Source organism: Microcebus murinus, chromosome 9, assembly GCF_040939455.1.
Source record: "Microcebus murinus isolate Inina chromosome 9, M.murinus_Inina_mat1.0, whole genome shotgun sequence".
Classification (NCBI taxonomy): domain Eukaryota; kingdom Metazoa; phylum Chordata; class Mammalia; order Primates; family Cheirogaleidae; genus Microcebus; species Microcebus murinus.
In genome coordinates this window covers 77,788,595-77,810,760 of record NC_134112.1, presented here as the reverse complement: position 1 = coordinate 77,810,760, position 22,166 = coordinate 77,788,595, and the positions used below count along the sequence as shown (strand labels likewise).

At 32.8% G+C, this 22,166-nt stretch overlaps 1 protein-coding gene across 2 annotated transcripts in view; it reads left to right on the top strand.

Moving 5' to 3' along the window:
* The window catches only part of POT1 (protection of telomeres 1), a 105,069-nt gene that overhangs the window by 69,967 nt on the left and 12,936 nt on the right, over positions 1-22,166 (top strand). For both annotated transcript variants that reach the window (XM_012789097.3, XM_012789096.3), the window contains exons 9-13: positions 4,874-5,040; positions 6,143-6,222; positions 10,391-10,447; positions 14,061-14,217; positions 15,940-16,145. In XM_012789097.3, coding sequence (XP_012644551.1) covers positions 4,874-5,040; positions 6,143-6,222; positions 10,391-10,447; positions 14,061-14,217; positions 15,940-16,145 — 667 coding nt within the window. The remainder of the gene's footprint in view (positions 1-4,873; positions 5,041-6,142; positions 6,223-10,390; positions 10,448-14,060; positions 14,218-15,939; positions 16,146-22,166) is intronic.

Genomic DNA, 22,166 nt, shown 5'->3' with positions numbered 1-22,166 from the left:
GCTGAAACAGGAGGATCACTTGAGCACAGGAGTTTGAGGTTGCAGTGAGCTATGATAATGCCTTTATACTCTAGCTGAGGTGACAGAGCTAGACCCTGTTTCCAAAAAAGAGAAAAAAGAAAAAAGAATCTAAATGGTAACTTTTCACCTTTAGTTTTAGAAATTGTTAAGTCACCTGAAATATATATTATAAATTATGTGTTTGTGTGTACTGTATAGTTTTATAGAATTTGCATTCTGTTTTTGAGATAGCTTTTTAGGTAAAGATACACAATTTAGATATGGCAGTGCTCAATTATTAACAATACAAATTATAGGGAATATTTTTTCTTCATTTTATTATATATTTTATTTAATAATATCCTTTATAGTAAAGAATAGTATCTTAATAATACAGTAAATATATGAGTAACATTTGCTAGGCACTTCATATATATTTGGTACTATCCAATGAGATAGGTGCTATCCTCATCTCATTTTACAAATGAGCAGTGAAGTACCCAGAAGTTAAATGAATTGTGCAGTATCTCATAGCAAGTTGAATGAAGCCAGTGTTTGAATACAGAATGTTTGTTTCCAGAGCTAATCTTTTCAATCCTTAAAAGGAAATATTTTTTATTGCAAATATCTTCCAGCCTACTTACTTATCGAATGTTAAAAGAAAATAGTAAATGTGATGAAACTTTCAATTTCATTGCCTGGTTTCCCTTTGCAAATCATTGTTCACGGGGGAGAAAATGTTTCCAGTTCCACATTATGCTACAAATAAGTTCACCCAAATCAAATAAATAAATTAGTGTAAATTTAGGGTTTAGAACCCAGGAAGATGTTACTGCATTTTTGTCCTTTGGAAGTATATGTATGTGCGTGCACATTGTGTATATGACATATGAGAAAAAATTGAAAATACACTTTAGATTTTTTCCTCTGAAAGATATTATCTACATTGATTACTTTATTTCAAAAGTAAAAATAATGATAAATTCAATCCTGAAGTTTGTATATATATATATAGAGAGAGAGAGAGAGAAAGAGAGAGAGATACACACACACACAGAGTTCTTTCATGAATGAATTGAATTTACATTTTAGATTCACCTCAGTGCCACACTTTGCATACCTACTTTAACCAATTAATTACCTTCTTTTCCCCTATACTGCTTCCATAGGTCTTTTCTGCTTCCCCACTTGTTGTGCTTTTCTTGTCCAAGTCCTAAATAGCATCTAGCACAGTGCTTTTCCATATAGTAAGGATGAAGTAAATAATATCCGCTGCTAAATGAATTAGTCAGTGAGTGTAGATTTTTTTTCAGATTTTTTTTTCTTCTCTCTTTTTATTGTCTGCTTTATTTTGCCCACTAGAGGGTGATATGAGCACGTATAATTAAGAAAATATATGGCACGTTATTTCTCTCTAAAACTACCATAGCATTATATTATTTGTCTGCAATGCAATATAAAAATGAAAAGGATTTTTTTCTCCTTGTAATATAACTTTATACTTTTATTTAATGTACATTGACATAACATTTATTTGTTTTCTGACAAATTTTATAACATTTCTCATTTAGGAAATCTTTAGTCACAGGACATTGATACAAATGAATTCTCAGCACTTTAAGACAGCTGTTTAAAATTGCATTTTTGTATCAAACTACATGGAAGCAATTCAAAAGACTTTTTTGTATAGGAGCAGGGAAAAAATGTGGGCAGTTAATGTAATTATAAAGTATAATATAATCAACTTCTGTAAACAATACATTTTGCAACCTAAATTGCTATTAACTCTTTTCTAAATCTTGCTTTTTAAGTAAGGTAGATGTCATTCCTTAAACATTATATAGGCTCATATACATAAACTGACATTTCAAACCTTTGTCTAGAAACTAAAGCCATATTTTTTTAAAGTCCTCACTCTAATCCAGAACAATTTTTAAAATAATTCTCAAACATAAAGTCATAATTATGTTTTGGCCTTCAGTGGCCCAACAATAGTGATTTGAGTGGCTATTTTGAGACATATATAGGAAATTAAAAATACTAAACCTAATGAGAAATTCTTGACAGTTTATAAAGAATGTTTTGATTATTTCTAAAAGGATAGCCATGTTTGCTTTGATTTTTTTTTTTTAGTTTATATATTAAAACAGACTCTTATAACAGTTTTTTAAACTATATTTTCACTTTTATCTTTGGAATCTCATCACAATACTGAAAAGACTAATAATTGTCTTTTATAATAGAGTATCTGGTACATTTCATAGTATATTTAGTCAAGCTTAAAAAAAGTACAATGCTGCCTCCAGATGGAATTTCTCATAACAACAATTTGTTATCTTTATAGTCTATTTATACAAATAAAGTCTATCCTGACCTTTAAATTTTGTTCTATTAAAAAATAATGGAGAAGATAGTATAATAAAAACCAGGGCTCACATTTAAACTTATTTCTAAGTCCTTTGCCACACACTTTTAATTTTTAAGAAATAAAACTACAATATTGAAACTTCCTTGTGCCCCTGTCTGATCTCAGGTTTTGTTGTTTTGTTCTGTTTTATTTGTTAGTTTGTTTGTTTTTTTCCCCAAGTACCTCTCTGTCTCAACATATAGGTATGTACACCTATATTATGCTTTTACTTTATGTACATTTTGACATGGCAAAACCCCCCTTCCTGTTCTTCAAAAATAACTATTTCTATAAACTTTTGGATTAACTTTTCAGATTCCATGAAAGATACTGGGAATTTTGATTGAAATTGCATTGAGTTTAAAGACTAATTTGATGGAAATTATCATTTTTATAATATTGAAAAATAAGCTTTTTGTCTATGAATATGGTGTCTTCCTCCATGTGTTTAGGCCTTCTTTTAAATTCTTTGTAGATTTTATACATGTGTTGTACTAGTATATTTATATATAATACACATATTAAAAAAGAATCACAAAATAATAAACATTCATAAAGAATGAGATAAAAATAGAAATTTTTATATTTTCTTCCAATAGCTCACTTTGAAGACCATGAGGAAAATGATTTTTATCTTCTTTTTCTTTGTGTGTTTTCCTTCCCTGACTAACTTTATCCTATTCTTCTGCCGTGGTGTAGATGTAAGTGAAAGAAGTCAGAGAAGAAAAGACTAGGTACTTTATTTCCTCCTTGTAAAACCCATGATTGGATGCGGAGAAAAGACACTCGGGAATGAAGGAGTAGTATCTGGGAATGTAGATGTTTTCCCTTTATTTCCTCTTATCTCCCCTCCATCAGAGCTAGAGAGTAATGAGGAGAAATACAATGAAGAGAAGCTACCACAACCAGAAGTGGAAAGTTGATTTACTACTCATCCTTTTTTTATATCTTCTGTTATACAGATTGAGCATCCGTAATCCAGAAGTTCAAGATCTGAAGTACCCCAAAATCCAAAACTTTTTGAGTGCTGACATGAAACAGTGACACTTTTATTACACAAACTTTGTTTCATGCACAAAATTATTTAAAATATTGTATAAAATTACCTTCAGGCTATATGTATAAGGTGTATATGAAACATAAATGAATTTTGTGTTTAGACTTGTGTCCCACACTCAAAATACCTCATTATGTATATGCAAATATTCCAAAATCTGAAATACTTCTGTCTGGTCCCAAGCACTTTGGATAAGGGATACTCAACCTGGTTTGCTTTTCTGTTACATACTGTATCACTACTGTTATTCAATCCTGAACTAGTAGGAAAAAAACAAAATGGTAGTCTCACAGTCATCTAGCAGTTAGTAATGCTGTTTTTATGCAAGAAAAAATTAAAATAAAATTTTCTAGTAACTCCTTTTGTTTCTAAATCTTTTTTCAAAAATATAAACATAATTTAGGTTAAATAGCTTCTTCCTTTAGGTAGGTATCAATATTTTTTGAACAGTATTCTGCATCTTTCATTTGAAATTTTTATTGAAAGAAAATCTCAGATACTCTAATTAAAAACATTTTTAGATTCAGTTTAGCAAAGACATCTCACATTAACTATAGAACATTTAGTTCAAAACTCTAACACTGATGTGTACGTATAGTAATAACACATTCATCGGGTGTCAGGAAGGTAAGAGTGGGGAAGAGGGAATGGGTATATTCACACCTAATGGATGCAGTGCGCACCATCTGGGGGATGAACATGCTTGAAGCTCTGGCTCAGATGGGACAAAGCCAATATATATAACCTAAACATTTGTATCCCCATAATATGCTGAAATAACAAATTCTTTAAAAACTCTAATTGGTTTAATCCTATATTTGAACTTAGAGTGGGAACTCACTATGGTGGTGCAGGCGCAAATGCTTTATTACAAAAGTTTTCTTTCCATAGAACTTTTGGGATAGGGGGATGTTTATTATTTTAATGTAGTAACATGTTTAAAATTTTTTTATAGTGTTCTTATAATGACAGTATGTTAGTGATTATATTTAATTAACCTTAAACTAGTTAATACAAGTTATTTTCAGAAACTTTAATCAAATAGAGAGTTTGAATTTCATTTAGGTAAAGAGTTTCCTAACTACTATATTTTACTGATGCTAAGACACAATATTTTTTAACATTTTAATATCTATGAAATGGAAATATGTCTTCCAATTGAATATATTTGTGTTTGTACATATGTGCATACATGCATGCACATGTGCATATGTTTTGGTTTTGGCATGTGTCCATGTAGCTGATAATTCAGCCATGTTGGTATAGTATACTCAGTATATTTTCTAATTGGCCAATTTGTCTGGTGGTTGTTATTGCTCATTGCCCCATAGTGATTGTTAAAATTTCCAATATCAGAAATCATTTAATTTTTTTCTTCATTTTCTAAATAGTAAATATTGTATTTTTAGGTTGGAAGCTTTCTTAGAATCTATAGCCTCCATACCAAACTTCAATCAGTGAATTCAGAGAACCAGACAACATTAAGTCTGGAGTTCCATCTTCATGGGGGTACCAGTTATGGTCGGGGAATCAGGGTCTTGCCAGAAAGTAACTCTGATGTGGATCTACTGAAAAGGTAAGCATTTTATATACCTATTTAGAAAATGTAAATATTTATTAAGCTGATTTCTAGGACAGTGTTGTTCCTGGGAGTCTGAAGGGTTTCTTATTTGATCCTCATAGCCTTTTGTGCCATTCTCTATATTTTTTAGTAAATGAGCCAAATGAAGCATAACAAATGATTATAGGTTTAAATACGTGTTAATATATAGGAGCAGAGCCAGGCTTATAATCGAAGTTTTCCAACAGTTAGAATCTACCTTGTATGCTTATCACTCATGCTCCTCTTCTACCATTTGCCACACTCTCCAAGTACAGCAACACATAGTAAAAACTGAACCTTAGCCAAACGTTTGAAAATCTGATATATGTGTAGGATTCCCAAAATACTTAATCTTGCCATGAAAAAGTATCTTCCTAAGGTGCCTCTGGTTAAATAGATAACAAAAGTGTTTTAGTGTGTTACATTTTTAAAAACTTTTAAAAAACATTTTAAAAACTTTTAGATGTGCCCAGAAAGTAAATAATATCTTGAATCCTGCTATATTTTCAGTTCTCTTTTTCTTGAAATATTCTTAGATACTGTGTACAAAAACATTTTGACCAGTATTCTAGAAATAAAAAGTAAACATATCTTCAAAGAGAAGACATACTGTTTAGTAAATTGAAATGAAATAATTACTGTCTAAATTTTAATGTATTGAAATCAATATAACTTTTTGGCCAATTAAGTTAGCTTTTGTTCTATTAATTTTGTATTAATTTCACTGATTTACATCTCATATTGTAATATATAGCAACACTGCATCTCTCTTCTTGAATCTAGAGTGAAATTGTTCTGTCTCCAAGTCATCCATTAATTCCCAACTTATTTTTGTGTGTAGTATTTCATCATCCCACTCTTCCACTTATTTCTTTCTAACCACAGGTTTTTAATTTGAGGGACATTAGAACTCTCAGATAATCTGATAAAAGCTCTAGACCCTTTACAGAAGAATGCATATGCACACAAAATCTTGTATACAATTTCAGTGAATTTCTGGATTTTGTGGATTGAACTAAACTTACTATATTGATTTTGTTTTCTACAACTTGAAATTGTATTCTTTCAATTCTAGGGCTTTAGAATCTGCAGATTTGTCAGCCAATCAGCTTTCAGATATTGTCTGTCAATCAGAACCTGAGGACAGCATACCAAGTAAGGATAATTTTTGACATTGACAGTTTAGTTCCTGCTACATAAAATAATTTTATCATCATAATTCTCTTTTTTAATATCTTCTCTCTCTGTCTCTTTTTAAAATTCATATATATTGTAAAGAGACATCCTAAATCTTTCTGTATGTCCTATACAAAAAGGTAAATGTGCTTCCTTCCTAAATTATATAGTTACATTTTCAAATTGGGGTAGCAACCATTACTTGATTACAAAATATATGTGTGTGTGTATTCATAAGAAAATCTGTGTCAATTCTCTAGGCAACTATTTTGCTTTTCAGTTTCTAAAAAGAACAAAGGTTGTTTGTGCAGCTTTATTTCAAACAAACCAAATATCTTTTTCGCTCATACACATCTTAGATGTATACATCTAAGTTCCCAGTCATTATTGAATTAATGAAGTATCTAGTTATAAGATATTAACAAACGGGGGGTGGGGGGGGTGTTTGTTTATATTATTGTCACCAGAATAGAAGACCATTCAAATTTGAACATTAAAACTCTGAATGTGCAATATATTTTTCTTTACCACTTACCTACTTGTACATTCTGGGACCTAAATCTAGGTCATATTTCTATCTCACATTTTTTTTAACAATCTAACTCCTACACTAGTATGAGCCAAAAAACTATTTCATTCTATCCTAGTAATGATAAGCATGAAAATTAACATGTATTTCTTGGCAGGTACCTGTATGCTTTATTGTTTAACCCTGACAGCATTCGTATAATATGTATTATTTTCTCCCTTTTACAAAAGGGAAACTTAGATTTGGCATTATATAATTTTCCCACAGTTAACTTCACTGTTAACTGACAGCAAAGTAAGACTAATTCATATTCAGGCTATTTGATATTTTATATATATTTTAAATTTATTTGCCCATTTATCTTAAAACTCTACTTGCTAACATCTTGATGATAGCATTGTAGTCTGATGTGTGATTACTTGAACTACCATTAGGAGGCCAGTTTAGTTCAATTGACGATCATTTGAAGACAGTATAATTTGTAATTATACTTTTTGCAATCTCTTTTCTCATTTTAAAATGATTCTTTTATTATTTTTAAATCACAAAGTAATACATGTCATAATATCAAGTCGAATAGCTTTTCCTGTGCCTTTATACCTTACTCCCTGAGGTAAGGTTAACAGTTTAGTATGTGAGCCCTTCAATACCTTTGTGTTTATACAAACATATATATTTATACATAAACAAATACGACTTTTCCCTCTTTATTAAATTTTTAACAAAACGAAATTAAATCATACTATAATAGTTGCTGTTTTTTGATACGGGGTCTTGCTCTGGTTGCCAGGGCTAGAGTACAGTGGCATCCTCATGGCTCATTGCAGCCTCGGCTCCTGGGCTCAAGTAATCCTTCTGGCCTCAGCCTCTCCCAGGTAGTTGGGGTTATAGGCACACACCACCATGCCTGGCTAATTTCTCTATTTTTTGTAGATACAGGGTCTTGCTATGTTGCTCAGGCTGGTCTTGAACTCCTGCCTCAGACAATCCTCTCACCTCTGCCTCCCAAAGTGCTGGGATTACAGGTGTGAGCCCTGTACCCAGCCACTTTCTTTAACAATATATCATAGACATCTTTCTAGGCTACTTCATATGGCTCAACACATTCTATTAACAGTGGCATAATATTTTGTCATAACACTATTCAGCCATTCTCCATTTGATAGGCTATTGCCAGTTTTTTGCTCTTATCAATAAAGGTTTAATAAACAAGCTTGAATGTTATACTTCCATGCTTTTGTTTCTCAAAAATACAAACTCCTAAAAGTGGGGTTGATATATCTAAGGGTAGACACATATTTTAATAGATGTTGCCAGATTATTTACCCAAAAGGTCATAGGAATTTATATCCAAATAGCAGTATAGGAGAATGTACTTTCCTTACACCTTCACAGTATGGTTAACACTGTGTAAATTTTTCTTTTTTTTTTTTTACAATTTGACAGTTAAAAGGTACTATCTTACTTAATTTTTCTGATTGTTTGGACAATTGAAAATCTTATTATATATTTATCAGTTCTTTTTATTCCCTCTTTGGATTACCTGCTTTTACCCTTTATCTGATTTTCTGTTGGATCCTTGGGCTTTTTCTCATCAGTTTATGGGAGACCATGTATACGTTTTACACATATTTTCTTATTTGACTGATTTTAAGGTTTCTGCCATTGTTTACATTTCATGTTGGAATGGCAGATATTAATTCATAAATCAGATTCATTGAAATTGTACCATGCCAGCTTGAGATGTCCATTCAAGTCCTCTTTGCCTTGGATTCTTATGCTATTTGTTAGCAATGTTAAGGGAAAAGAACTAGTAATGCATATATTTCTGTGTGATGCCCTATGAAATAAATTCTAAAAAAATAATATAATAAAATGTAAGCTAAAATAATTATAAAATGTAGATTTTTCAAGTCTTAAATTCTTCACTTTAGGAAGCATTTTGTAACCATATTGCTGTGATTACTACTTTTGCTCTCTTGTTAAAGTAAACTCCTATTTTATGATGTACATCAAGTCATTCTATTAAGTTTCATAAGTTTGCTATTTTATCCACCTCTCCTTTTATTTCTTTCATGATGTATTTTTCCAATATAATAAAACTTTTCAAACTTATGGAAAAGTTAGAACAATTGTACAATGCACATTCATACACCCACCACTTAGCTTCTCCAGTAAACACGTTGTCTGCTCTGTCACATGTGGTTCTGTATCCCTCCTTTAATCCATCAATTCATGTTATTGTTTGATACATTTCAAAGTAAGTTGCAGAGGCATCAGTATATTTCCTGAACACTTCAATATGAACATAATTAACTAGAGTTCAGTGGTTATTTAGGATTCATTTTTTTATTTTTGAGGAATATGCAAGGAAATGGACAACTTACCATTTCATGTATCATTCCATGAGTTTTGACTAATGCATAAACATGTCATAACCCAAATCCCTCTAGATTTGCCTGTTCTAGAACTTCAAACTAATGGAATTACATATTTGTACTTTTCTGCACATACAATGTTTTTTGAGATTTATCCACATTGTTGCATATATCAGTAGTTTGTTTTTTAATGCTTAGTTGTATGGTTTAAGGTGGACGTTTTTTTTTTCAATAGGAATTTCTAGTTGCTGTGGCACCATTCATTTCTTGTTAGATGGTCTTGGTGGCTTTGTCAAAAATCAAGTGAGGGGCTGAGCACAGTGATTCACGCCTCTAATCCCAGCACTTTGGGAGGCTGAGGCAGAAGGATCACCTGAGGCCAGGAGTTTGAGACTAGCCTGGGCAACGTGGCAAGATCCCGTCTCTACAAAAAATTTTTTAAAATGATTAGCCAGGTTTGGTAGCAGCGCCTGTAGTCCCAGTTTCTTGGGACTGAGCTGGGAGGATCACTTGAGCTCAGGAGTTCCAGGCTACAATGAGTTATGTTCATGCCACTGCATTCCAGCCTGGATGACAGAGCAAGACCCTATCTCTTAAAATAAAAAAATTTTTAAAAATCCAGTGGGTATAAATGTGGGCTTATTTCAGGGCTTTCCATTCAATGCTTGCTAGTGTAGTGTGAAGTATGCATTTTTCCCCATACAAATTTCCAGTTGTTACATTGCCATTTGTTGAAAAGAGTTTTGCTTTCCCTTTGAACTGCTTTGCTGCCTTTGTAAAAAATCAAAAGACCATGTAAATGTGGGTTTATTTTTAGGCTCTCTATTTAATTCTGTTTACTTGTCAGTCTTTATGCCATCTTATATTGTCTTGATTGCTGTAGCTTTATTGCTGTAGTCTTGAAGTCATGTAATGTAAATCCTTCAACTTTGTGCTTCTTTTTCAAGATTTTATTCAGTATTCTAGATATTTTGCATTTCCACATAAGTGATAGAATCTGCTTGTCAATTTCTACAATAAAGCCTCTGCTGTGTTGATTAGACTTGTGTTGAATCTATAGGTTAATCTGAGGAGAATCGATATCTTACCAATAATGAGCCATCTAAATCATGAATATGACATCTCACCATTTATTTACATTTTCTTCAGTTTCTCTCAGCAGTGCTTTATAGTTTTTAGTTCCATATTTAATTTTTGGTGGACTTAAAGTTGTAATTCATTTTTCTTCTCCTTCTTGTAGGCTCCGGATCAGTATCATTATATGAGGTAGAAAGATGTCAACAGCTATCTGCTACAAGTAAGACTATATATCATTTTTAAGATATAGCCACAGTAATGAACATAATAAAGTTTGTCCTTATACTTACCAACTAATCCATTCCTATCTAAGAGTGAAAGCAGATATCCATTAGGGCAAAAATACATCCATATTTAACTTTCTTTCCTCATCCTGTACTGGAATAAAATGGAACGGAACCCATGAAGACAAATTACTTAACATTGAATACCTGTTTTAAGATAACATATCTCTAAGGTTTATAAAAGATATCATTTATTATTTAACAATACAATATATTTTTAGTTTTAGGATATAAAATATACTCTATGACATTAATTTTAATCAATTCACATGATGCATTTAGCAATGTGCCATAAAGCAGTAGTCCCCAGCCTTTTTGGCACTAGGGACCATTTTCATGGAAGACAATTTTTCCATAGACCAGGAGGTAGGTGGTGGTTTGGGATGATTCAAGTACATTATATTTATTGCATACTTTATTTCTATTATCTTATAATATATAATGAAATATATATAGGGTCCCCTCCATAGGTTGGGGACCCTTGCCATAAAAGATCTCCTTAAAATATGCCCCAAACTTTAATTTAATGTTAGCAGTGATAATATATCTATTACATACCCTCCTTCTGTTATTTCAGTTAAGATAAAAAAAATTTTTTTTCAGAAAAATATTTTTAACCACATGTCTATTAAATAATGCACTATTATAAAAATACAAGTTTCTCATATTGGAGAAAGGAGATACAAATGTGGAATGGGAGAAGGCTAGATAAAAGCTTGTGGTATTCGAGGTACCATAATGTAGTTACGGTTTTATAGATAGACATGGAAATATATACAGATATGTGTATGTATAATACATATATAAATTCATACACATACATAATCATGCATATATAGCTACATACGTGTGTATATGTATATGTATGTTTGTGTTGGTGTGAATGTGTATTCATATATACCCTATCTTTGTCAGTGAAAGGGCATAGAGGCAATAGCACGCTACTTGCAATAAGCTCACCTAGTACACAGATATTGGATTATAAGTAGTATTTCTCTCTAAAAGGAATCAGCATTCCTTGGAGAAATAGCAGATTCCAGGACTAGGCCAGGGAAATTACAGGATTAGTCTGGAACATCTTGTAGTGCCAGAAAGTAAACAAGTTCTCAGTTAGCAATGGAGCATGACAAATGGCATATGATAAACCATGTCAAACCTGGGACAATTTGAGCATCGAAATAAATATTAGTGGTGGATTAGAAGTCATTGAATAAAGTAACAAGAGTCCATGTTGATAATAAACAAAAGAAAAATAAATAAATGGAGTTGAATGAAAATCTCTTCCTTAAAGTAGAATGGCAACTAATAAAAGGAGTGGTGAAATTAGAAAAAAAAAAAATCACCATTTTGCAACCATGATAGTAATTGTTGATTTAGTTGTGAATCAGTGGATTGTAAACCATCAAAATCCTAAATGTTTGATGATGAATGGAATATTTACCTTTTCCCAAGCACCTTCTTATTAATTACAAGAGGAAAATAGTAAGTTTGTAGTAGAAAAACCTGTCAGACACCACCTTAACCAGCTAAACCAAGTTACATCCACAGTAATACAAACACTGAAGTTATGTGACTCTTGATGTGATGATAAGCACACAATACCACCTAAGCAGCATTCCTGCAAAAAATGCATAACCTGAACCTAAGTGTGAGGAAAAATCAGACACACCCAAATTGATGTTAATACTACAAAATAAATGGCCTGTACTCCTCCAATATATCATTGTCATAAAAGACAAAGAAAAGCTGAGGAGCCATTCCACATAAAAGAAGTCCAAAGAGACATGAAAAATAAGTGTAAAGCAGATCCAGGATTGGATCCTGGACCCAAAAATAAAATGCTTACAAGAACATTTTGGGAACAGTTGGAGAAACTGAGTACTGTCTATTGATTTGATAAATGTTCTGATGTTGAAAATTGCACTGTAATTAGGTCAGTAAAATATATTCATGTGAAATATGCAGTGGAGTATTTAGGGGAAGGCAGTATAATATGTGGAAATTATTCTCCAATGATTCAATAACATATATATGGAGGAAGGCAGAGATAAAAACAGACACAAGACAACAGTAAACGTGCCAAAATGTTAACAATTGATCAATCTTGGTGAAAGCTACACAGAAGATGTTTGTATTATTTTTGCAATTTCTTTTTAAGTTTGAAAGTATTTTTTTTTTATTTCAGCATATTATGGGGGTACAAATGTTAAGGTTACGTATGTTGCCCAGGCCCTCCCTTCCTCCTCGAGTCAGAGCTTCAAGTGTGTCCATCCCCCAAACATTGCACATCTCACTCATTGTGTTTGTATATATATGCCCATCCCCTCCTCCCCCTCCCACCCTCCCGACACCAGATAAATGTTATTACTATATGTCCACTTAGGTGTCGATCTGCTATCACTGTGTAGCATTTTACACAGAATTGGTGAGATCTGTGTATGATCTTTTTACAAAAAAAAGAAGAAAAATGTTCCACTGTAAACCTTTGGCCACTTGCTCCTGGAAGGAAAATTAATTCAACGAGAGTTTAGTTGGATAAAAGCTGGGGACAAAAAGGAATTGTCCTGGCTGTCAAGGTTCATGAGGTATGGTATATCAGTACCTCATCAGTTCCATTTTCTAAAACGCAGGAAAGTGTTAACCTGGTAGGTATAGCAAGCAAGTCTGTTACCTTAAGCTAAGGGTCAGCAGCAATTTTGTACTTATCCCAATATAAACTGACCACTACAATCCCAGGCCTTCTGTCCACAATTAGCTGAGGAGACCCATTTTACCCATTTCCCAGTCAATTGCCCCTAATGCTTTTTTTTTAATTTCAAAATATTAAGGGGGTATAAATATTTGACTTTTCTTTTTCCAGTATATCTCTAATTTCTCCTTTTTTCTATTCCCCTCCTCCTTTTCTCCTTCCACCAGCCCTAAATGTCCCCTTCTCCAGTACTCTACCACCACTGTGAGAGTTAGATTACCCCTTAATGTCCTCATCTCAAACAATCTGATTCTGTAAATGATAGTTCAGTAAAGAACCACTAATTTGAAATATCAGGGAGAGAAACCTAACAAATATCTAGCAAATGTTTTGTATTACCTTTTTTTGTGGCAAATACCAATTACAACATAAGTTATTGACTATCAGAGATGTCTAAGAGATCAGTATTTTGTTAATGTTTTTATGAGGAGTATATTAATTTCTTGGTTAAGTAAACCTTACTGTTTTCTCTAAGTTATCCAGGAAATCTCCATTATTAGTCCCATACAAAAATAATTTTTTAAACACTTAACCGATAACTTAATTCTTTCTTGCCCAAATTATCCAGCATTTATTCGGTAGACATTTATTGAGTAGCTACTGTGTGCCTGGCACTATGCTGGCAGGCCTTCGGTGAACATCAGGGAATAAAGGCACAACTCTTGCTTTTATGGAGTTGACAGTTAATAGAGCTTAAATTAATCAGATTTGATAGTATGTATTTGGTTCAGGGGAATATGTGTCATGAATAACTTATAATATTTGTGACTATTCTGATTTAATGTAAAAATTCTTTACAGTACTTACAGATCATCAATATTTAGAGAAAACACCACTATGTGCCATTTTGAAACAAAAAGCTCCTCAACAGTATCGCATCCGAGCAAAATTGAGGTCATATAAACCCAGAAAACTCTTTCAGTCTGTTAAACTTCATTGTCCTAAATGTCATTCACTGTAAGTATTTTCCCATAATAAAACAGAAATTTTCATTTCACATTATTTGTATATGTACTTGTACATATATATAATTTTAAGTCCTAGGAATAAGTAAATTGTGATTTTTTTTAAATACATTTTAAAAGAGTGGTAATGTTTTCAAGGGAAACTACTACTACTAAATTCTGAGAAGGTAAATGCTTCTGGTTCTTTCTTAGTAATAATAAATAAAAGTGGGTGCTATTTTCAGTTCTGAAATTCAGCTTAGTAGCTCTGATAAATGCAAATGAAAAATAATTCTAAATGTATTTGGAGAGACATTCTCATATGTCACAAAATTATCTGATTAAATATAAATGTTTATTAACTGAATTTTTGAAAAGAATTCTCATTAGTTAATTAAGTAATACAGAAAGCCTTGTTGGAAATATTTCTGTCTTGGTTAATAACTATAATATAATAAATATAATTTAAATTTTCTTATATAATTGAGAATTTTTCAGCATCTTTATTCTAAGCATCAATTATATAAATATAAGTAAATTTATAGAACTATTTTATAATCTTAGTACTATATTATCAGTATAAGACATACTCTGAAAATTACTTTTAAGGATTGCTCATCTTTTAAATACAATTTGCCTATCTTTCTTCTAAATATATAAAATGATGGTTTGGAAAATATAGGTAATTGATGGATAAGTGCATTTAGATACCATAAATCAAGTTTTCATTGTAATATGCTACAGTGTATAAATATATATATACACATATCATTATATATTTGTGTTTATATATTGTTTGTGAATGTTTATTCACATACATTTGACATACATTCATATATTTTTCTCTCCAAATTTCAAGGATAATACTGTTTAGAGAGGTTTTTGAAAGGATTTTAGATAATTCTTGAAGTATTATCAAATTTGGTTCATTGAATTATATAAAATCATACAGCTTTATAAAATAAAACCACACCATATGGTCATTTTGTAAACAAGTAAGGAAATTACCTCAGAGAAATTAATAGAGACTCCCTAAGGTTACATATCTAGTTGGTGAAAAACAGGACAAGGACATATACCTTTTGATTCTAAATAACACCATTTCTACTAAATGATACTTAACCATGTGACTTTTAAAAATTATTAATTATTAAAGGGAGGCGAGGTGTTATGGCTCATGCCTGTAATCCCAGCACTTTGGGAGACTGAGGTGGGAGAATCACTTGAGCCCAGGAGTTCAAGATCAGCCTGGCATCATAGCAAGACCCCATCTCTACAAAAAATTAAAGATAAATTTTTAAAGGGAATTGAAAGTAATATTGATTTAACATATGTGCTCTTATACCTAAATAGTAAGTAGATATTTAACTAGAGTGAAGACAGGAGGATGCTGTATTTTTTTTTCCACTGGGAAGTTTAGCATTCCTTTCAGAAGAGAAAAAATTTGCACTAGAAATAATTATAATTTCCATGTATGATATCACAAAACCAGGCATGGGAATTGCCATGGTTAATGTAATTATTATATGGATGTACTTAGCCTTAAAATATTAATATTTATCTATTGAATAAAAGTTATTTAATCTGCAAAGTGAATTATCTCTATAATTTAAGGAAAAGTAGCTGACTCGTCTGCATATAAAAATTGTATCTTTTAAATAAATAATTTGTTAAATTGGAATTTTCAAGCTTATACCAAAATTGCTTTCTATTATTTCATTATCAATGATTTTAGGAAAGAAGTTCCACATGAGGACAATTTGGATATGATTTTGCAAGATGGTGCAGCTAAAAACCCAGATATCAAACTACAAAATACATCATTATATGATTCAAAAATCTGGACCACAGAAGATCAAGGAGGACGAAAAGTAGCTGTTCATTTTGTGAAAAATAATGGTATTCTCCCACTTTCAACTGAATGTCTAATTTTGATAGAAGGTAGGAGATTTAAGTCACTATATTGTTACAATACTGCTTTTGCATATTTTTTCTAATTAACTATGGTTAAATATATTTTACAGGCAATCTAGCACATATAAAGTAAAGCTAGTGTTAATTTAAATTTTATAAAATGGAATGAATGTGTATGTATTAACTAGATTTAAATATACAGAATACACACATATACTGAAATTTTTCCAAATTACATTTAGAAATTATACATTAAACTCAAGTGTTTACATTTATTCATTTTGTTGGATTCCTGCATATAATTTTGTCAACTCTGCGCTGATTATCTAGTTGAGTAATAATAAAGAGGCTGGTTGCTTATGTACAGTTGCTGTCTTCTTGGCCTCTAGATGTCACTGTTGTTTCATAAAAATAAAGTGAAAATGTCTGTTGATAATCAAAATCAAGGAAGGATACATTGGCCCGGCATGGCGGCTCACGCCTGTAATCCTAGCACTCCGGGAGGCTGAGGCGGGCGGATTGCTCAAGGTCAGGAGTTTGAAACCAGCCTGTGCAAGAGTGAGACCCCATCTCTACTATAAATAGAAAGAAATTAATTGGCCAACTGATATATATATACAAAAAATTAGCCGGGCATGGTGGCACATGCCTGTAGTCCCAGCTACTTGGGAGGCTGAGGCAGGAGGATTGCTTGAGCCCAGGAGTTTGAGGTTGCTGTGAGCTAGGCTGACGCCATGGCACTCACTCTAGCCTGGGAAACAAAGTGAGACTCTATCTCAAAAAAAAAAAAAAAAGGAAGGATACATTGAAACAAGTAAAGATAACTTGACAAATTTTAAAAGAATCAAATTTGTCATGTTTACTTTTTGATTTCTTTTACATTTTGCTTTAATTTTTTATTTAATATTTATCTAATGTATGTACATGTTTTATGCCAAATTTAAAGTTTCATTGTTTTCCTTTTTTTTTTTGAGACAGAGTCTCACTTTGTTGCCCAGGCTAGAGTGAGTGCCGTGGCGTCAGCCTAGCTCACAGCAACCTCAAACTCCTGGGCTCAAGTGATCCTCCTGCCTCAGCCTCCCAAGTAGCTGGGACTACAGGCATGAGCCACCATGCCCGGCTAATTTTTTATATATATATTAGTTGGCCAATTAATTTCTTTCTATTTATAGTAGAGACCGGGTCTCGCTCTTGCTCAGGCTGGTTTTGAACTCCTGACCTTGAGCAATCCGCCCGCCTCGGCCTCCCAAGAGCTAGGATTACAGGCGTGAGCCATGTTTTCCTTTTTTTAAATTTTTTTTTATTTTAGCGTATTATGGGGGTACAAATGTTAAGGTTACATATATTGCCCATCAAGCCCCTCCCCCCTCAAGTCAGAGCTTCAAGTGTGTCCATCCCCCAAACATTGCACATCTCACTCATTGTGTTTGTATATACCCATCCCCTCCTCCCCCCTCCCACCCTCCCGACACCTGATAAATGTTATCCTATATGTCCACTTAGGTATTGATCCGTTAATACCAATTTGCTGGTGAGTACATGTGGTGCTAGTTTTTCCATTCTTGAGATACTTCACTTAGTAGAATGGTTCCAGCTCTATCCAGGATTATACAAGAGGTGCTATATCACCATTGTTTCTTAAAGCTGAATGGTACTCCATGGTATACATATACCACATTTTATTAATCCACTCATGAATTGATGGGCACTTGGGTTGTTTCCACAACTTTGCAATTGTGAACTGTGCTGCTATAAACATTTGAGTGCAGGTGTCTTTTTCATAAAGTGACTTTTGATCTTTTGGGTAGATGCCCAGTAGTGGAATTGTTGGATCAAATGGTAGATCTACTTGTATCACTTTGAGGTATCTCCATATTGCTTTCCACAGAGGTTGAACTAGTTTGCAGTCCCACCAGCAGTGTAGGAGTGTTCCTCTCTCTCCGCATCCACCCAAGCATTTGTTGTTTGGGGACTTTTTGATAAAGGCCATTCTTACTGGAGTTAAGTGATATCGCATTGAGGTTTTGATTTGCATTTCCCTGATGATTAGAGATGTTGAACATTTTTTCATGTTTGTTGGCCATTATTCTGTCTTCTTTTGAGAAGTTTCTGTTCATGTCCTTTGTCCATTTTTTGATAGGGTTGTTTGATTTTTTCTTGCTGATTTTCCAGAGTTCTAAATGAGTCTTTTCTTCCTTCATAACCTTTTATAAGAAAAATATCATCTTTAATTTGCATAGGAGGAATAACTTTATTTTAAAATGAACTTATCTTTATTATAATGTATTATCAGTTTTATTGCTGACATTTATAAAAGTAATATATAATCATTTTAGAAAATATGTATGTACATGAATATACATGTATGTAAAGATTGGTATTGTTTTCATGAACATAGCTCTTATCTTAAATATAATTATAATGTGACAGAAACTACTCTAATTGATTTCTATTAATAGGTATCCATTTAATCATCACAACAAATCTTGCCCTCTTTCGAGTGAAGTTACACTAGTATATATATGTTTTAGTAGCATATGAGATTTCCTATCCCTCTAGATTTACCAACATATACTGCTACTTTTAAATTTTTGGTATATTATTAGAGTTCTTTAAGAGAAACAAAGTCCATAGAATAAATAAATACATATATATAAAGATATCTTATATTTATATATATCTTTTTTATATGTGTGTGTATAGAGAGATATTTATTATTAGAAATTAGGTGTGCACCGTCTGGGGGTTGGACACGCTTGAAACTCTGACTGGGGTGGGCGAGGGCAATATATGTAACCTAAACATCTGTACCCCATAATATGCTAAAATAAAAAAAAAAATTAAAGAAATTTGATCATATGATTATAGAAGCTGATAGTTCCAAGATCTTTAGAATGAATTGGCAAGCTGGAGACCCAGGAGAGCCAATGGTGTAGTTCCAGTCAGAAAGCTAACAGGCTTAAGAACCCAGAAGAAGCTGATGCACCAGGTCAAAGACAGGAGGAATGCTCAGTCAGAGGAAGGTCAGCCTTTATGATTAGGTCTTCGGCTGATAGAATGAGGCCCACCCACATTTGGGAAAGCAATCTGTCTTACTCAGTGTACCGATTTAAATGTTAATCACCCCAAAACACCCTAACAGAAACACCCAGAATAATGTTTGACCAAATATTTGGATACTCCATGGCCCAGTCAAGTTAACACATAAAATTAACCATTACACTTGCCCATCACTTTAATAGATGAAATGTAGTATCTTATTCCATTAGCAATATTATAATCTGTACTAGGAGATAGATATAAAGGAAAAATATAATAAAAACACAGAGACATAAAAGAATGGAGTAAGACTATTATATTGGTTCCAGGACACCCACAGATTTTCTACAGATGCTCAAGTGGCTTATATAAAATTATATAGTATTTGCAAATAACCTATGTACATCCTCCTATATACTGTAAATCAGCAATCCCCAACCTTTTTGCCACCAGGGACTAGTTTCATGGAGCAGCTGTAAATATGTAAATAGTAAATACATTCACTGCCCCGCTGCCACTCACCTCTTGCTGTGAGGCCTCCCAGTTCCTAAGTTTCATGGAAGATAGTTTTTTCCATGGAGGAAAGAAGTTAGGTGGTGGAGCTCTGTGGCCAGGTCCCTAATAGGTCACAGACCAACTGAAGCTTTAAATCATCTCTAGATTACTTAAAATTCCTAATACAATGTAAATGCTATGTAAATAATTATAATACTGTATTGGATTTTTAATTTGTATTATTTATTGTTATGGCTCCCTATAGACACTATACCTGTTTATTTTAGTCTACATATCTTCAGCACCTAGCATGGTAAACCTGGCTTTTAGGTGGCTCAGTCAATATTTATTAAATAAATAAATACATCTAGAGTGATAACTTTACCTTACAGAGCATTTAATAAAAGTCAAATGAGAGTTTATGTAAAACTTTTAAAATATAACATGAGAAAAATTTACATAATTTAGATATTAATGACTTTGTAAATACAACATCAAAGGCATCATCCAGGAAACAAATAATTGTTAAGCTGTTAATAAATAATTATTAAGAAATTTCATTAAAATTAGATACTTCTTTGAGAAAGACACTCTCAGGAGAATGAGAAGATAAGCCACAGATTGGGAGAAAATATTTTCAGAAGATACACCTAATAAAAGATTGTTATTCAAAATATACAAGGAACTCTTAAAACTCAATGAAAAGAAAACAAACAACCCAATTTAAAAATGGACAAAAGATCTGAATGTCTCACCAAAGAAGATACAGAGATGACAACTAAGCATATGAAAAGATGCTCATCATGTCATTAGGAAATTACAAATTAAGACAATAAATGACATACTACTATAAACCTGTAAGAATGACCAAAATACAGAACTCTGACAACAATAAGTGTTGGCAAGGATGTGGAACAACAGGAACTCTCAGTGACTGCTGGTGGGAATGCAAAAATGATACAGCTACTTTGGAATACAGTTCAACAGTTTCTGGCAAAACCAAACATACTCGTACATATTATTCAACAATTACACTTTCTTCATATTTACCCAAAGAAGTTGAAAATTATGTCCACACAAAACCTGCACATGAATGTTTAAGCAACTTTATTTATAATTGCCAAAACTTAGAAGCAACCAATATGTTCTTCAATAGGTGAATGGGTAAATAAACTGTGTTACATCCAGACAATGGGATATTATTCAGCACTAAAAGGAAATAAGTTATCAAGGCATGAAAAGACATGGAGGAGCCTTAAATGCATATTACTAAGTGAAAGAAGCCAATCTGAAAAGGCTACATAATGTATGATTCCAACTATGTGACATTCTGAAAAAGGCAAAACTGTAGAGACAGGTAAAAGAGTAGTCTTTTCCAGGGGTTAGATGGAGAAGGGTGGGAGAGATATGAATAGGTGGAATACAGAGGGTTTTTAGGGCAGTGAAAATATTCTGTATGATACTATAATGATGGATCTAGGTAATTTTACATATGTCCAAACACATAAAATGTACAATACCAAGAGGGAATTCTAATGTAAACTGTGGACTTTGAGTGATCATGATGTGTTAGTGTAGGTTCATCATTTTTAACAAATATACTACTATGGTGGAGTATGTTGATACTGAGGGAGGCTCTTCATGTGTGGGAGCAGGAGGTAGATATATGGGAAATCTCTGTGCATTCCTCCTCTTAATTTTGCTGTGAACTTAAAATTGATCTAAAAATGAAGTTTTTTAAAAAACCATTTAGTGGCTGGGCACAGCGGCTCATGCCTGTAATACTAGTACTCTGGGAGGCCGAGGCAGGAGGATCACTTGAGGTCAGGAGTTCAAGACTGGCCTGAGCAACAATGAGACCCCATATCTACTAAAAATACAAAAATTAGCCAGGTATGGTGGCATGCACCGATAGTCCCAGCTATTCAGAGACTGAGGCAGGAGGATCACTTGAGCCCAGGAGTTTGAGATTGCTATCAACTAGGCTGATGCCATGGCACTCTAGCCCAGGTGACAAAGCAAGACTTTGTTTCAAAAAAAAGAAAAAGAAACTAAGGAGGTCTGAATAAAGAATGAACTTGAATTTTAGGGGAGAAAAGAAAACATTTAGTAAATGTGCCACTCTGGTACAAGATGTTGATCATGGGGGAGTCTGGTCTGTATGGGGCCGCAAGAGGTATTATGTGAATTCTCTTTACCTCTGCTCAGTTTTGCTGCGAACCTAAAACTGCTTTAAAAAAAATGAAATCTATTTAAAAAAGAAAAAAAAAATTGTAGTGTTATGAAAGCACTTTGAAATGTAAAAGGGATGTAAGAATGTAAGCTCTTTTTATTTTTTATTTCTAAGTATTATAACATGAGCCGGGGGTATAATCTAACTGCACTATGGCACTGCTCTGCTTAGGAACCTTCAAAATCAAAAGCTGACTTGGACTTAGAGATGAACCAAAGAAAACTGTATGACTATAAAGTCATTTTTAGAATACAAGGACCTTCAGCAACAGCCACTGATAT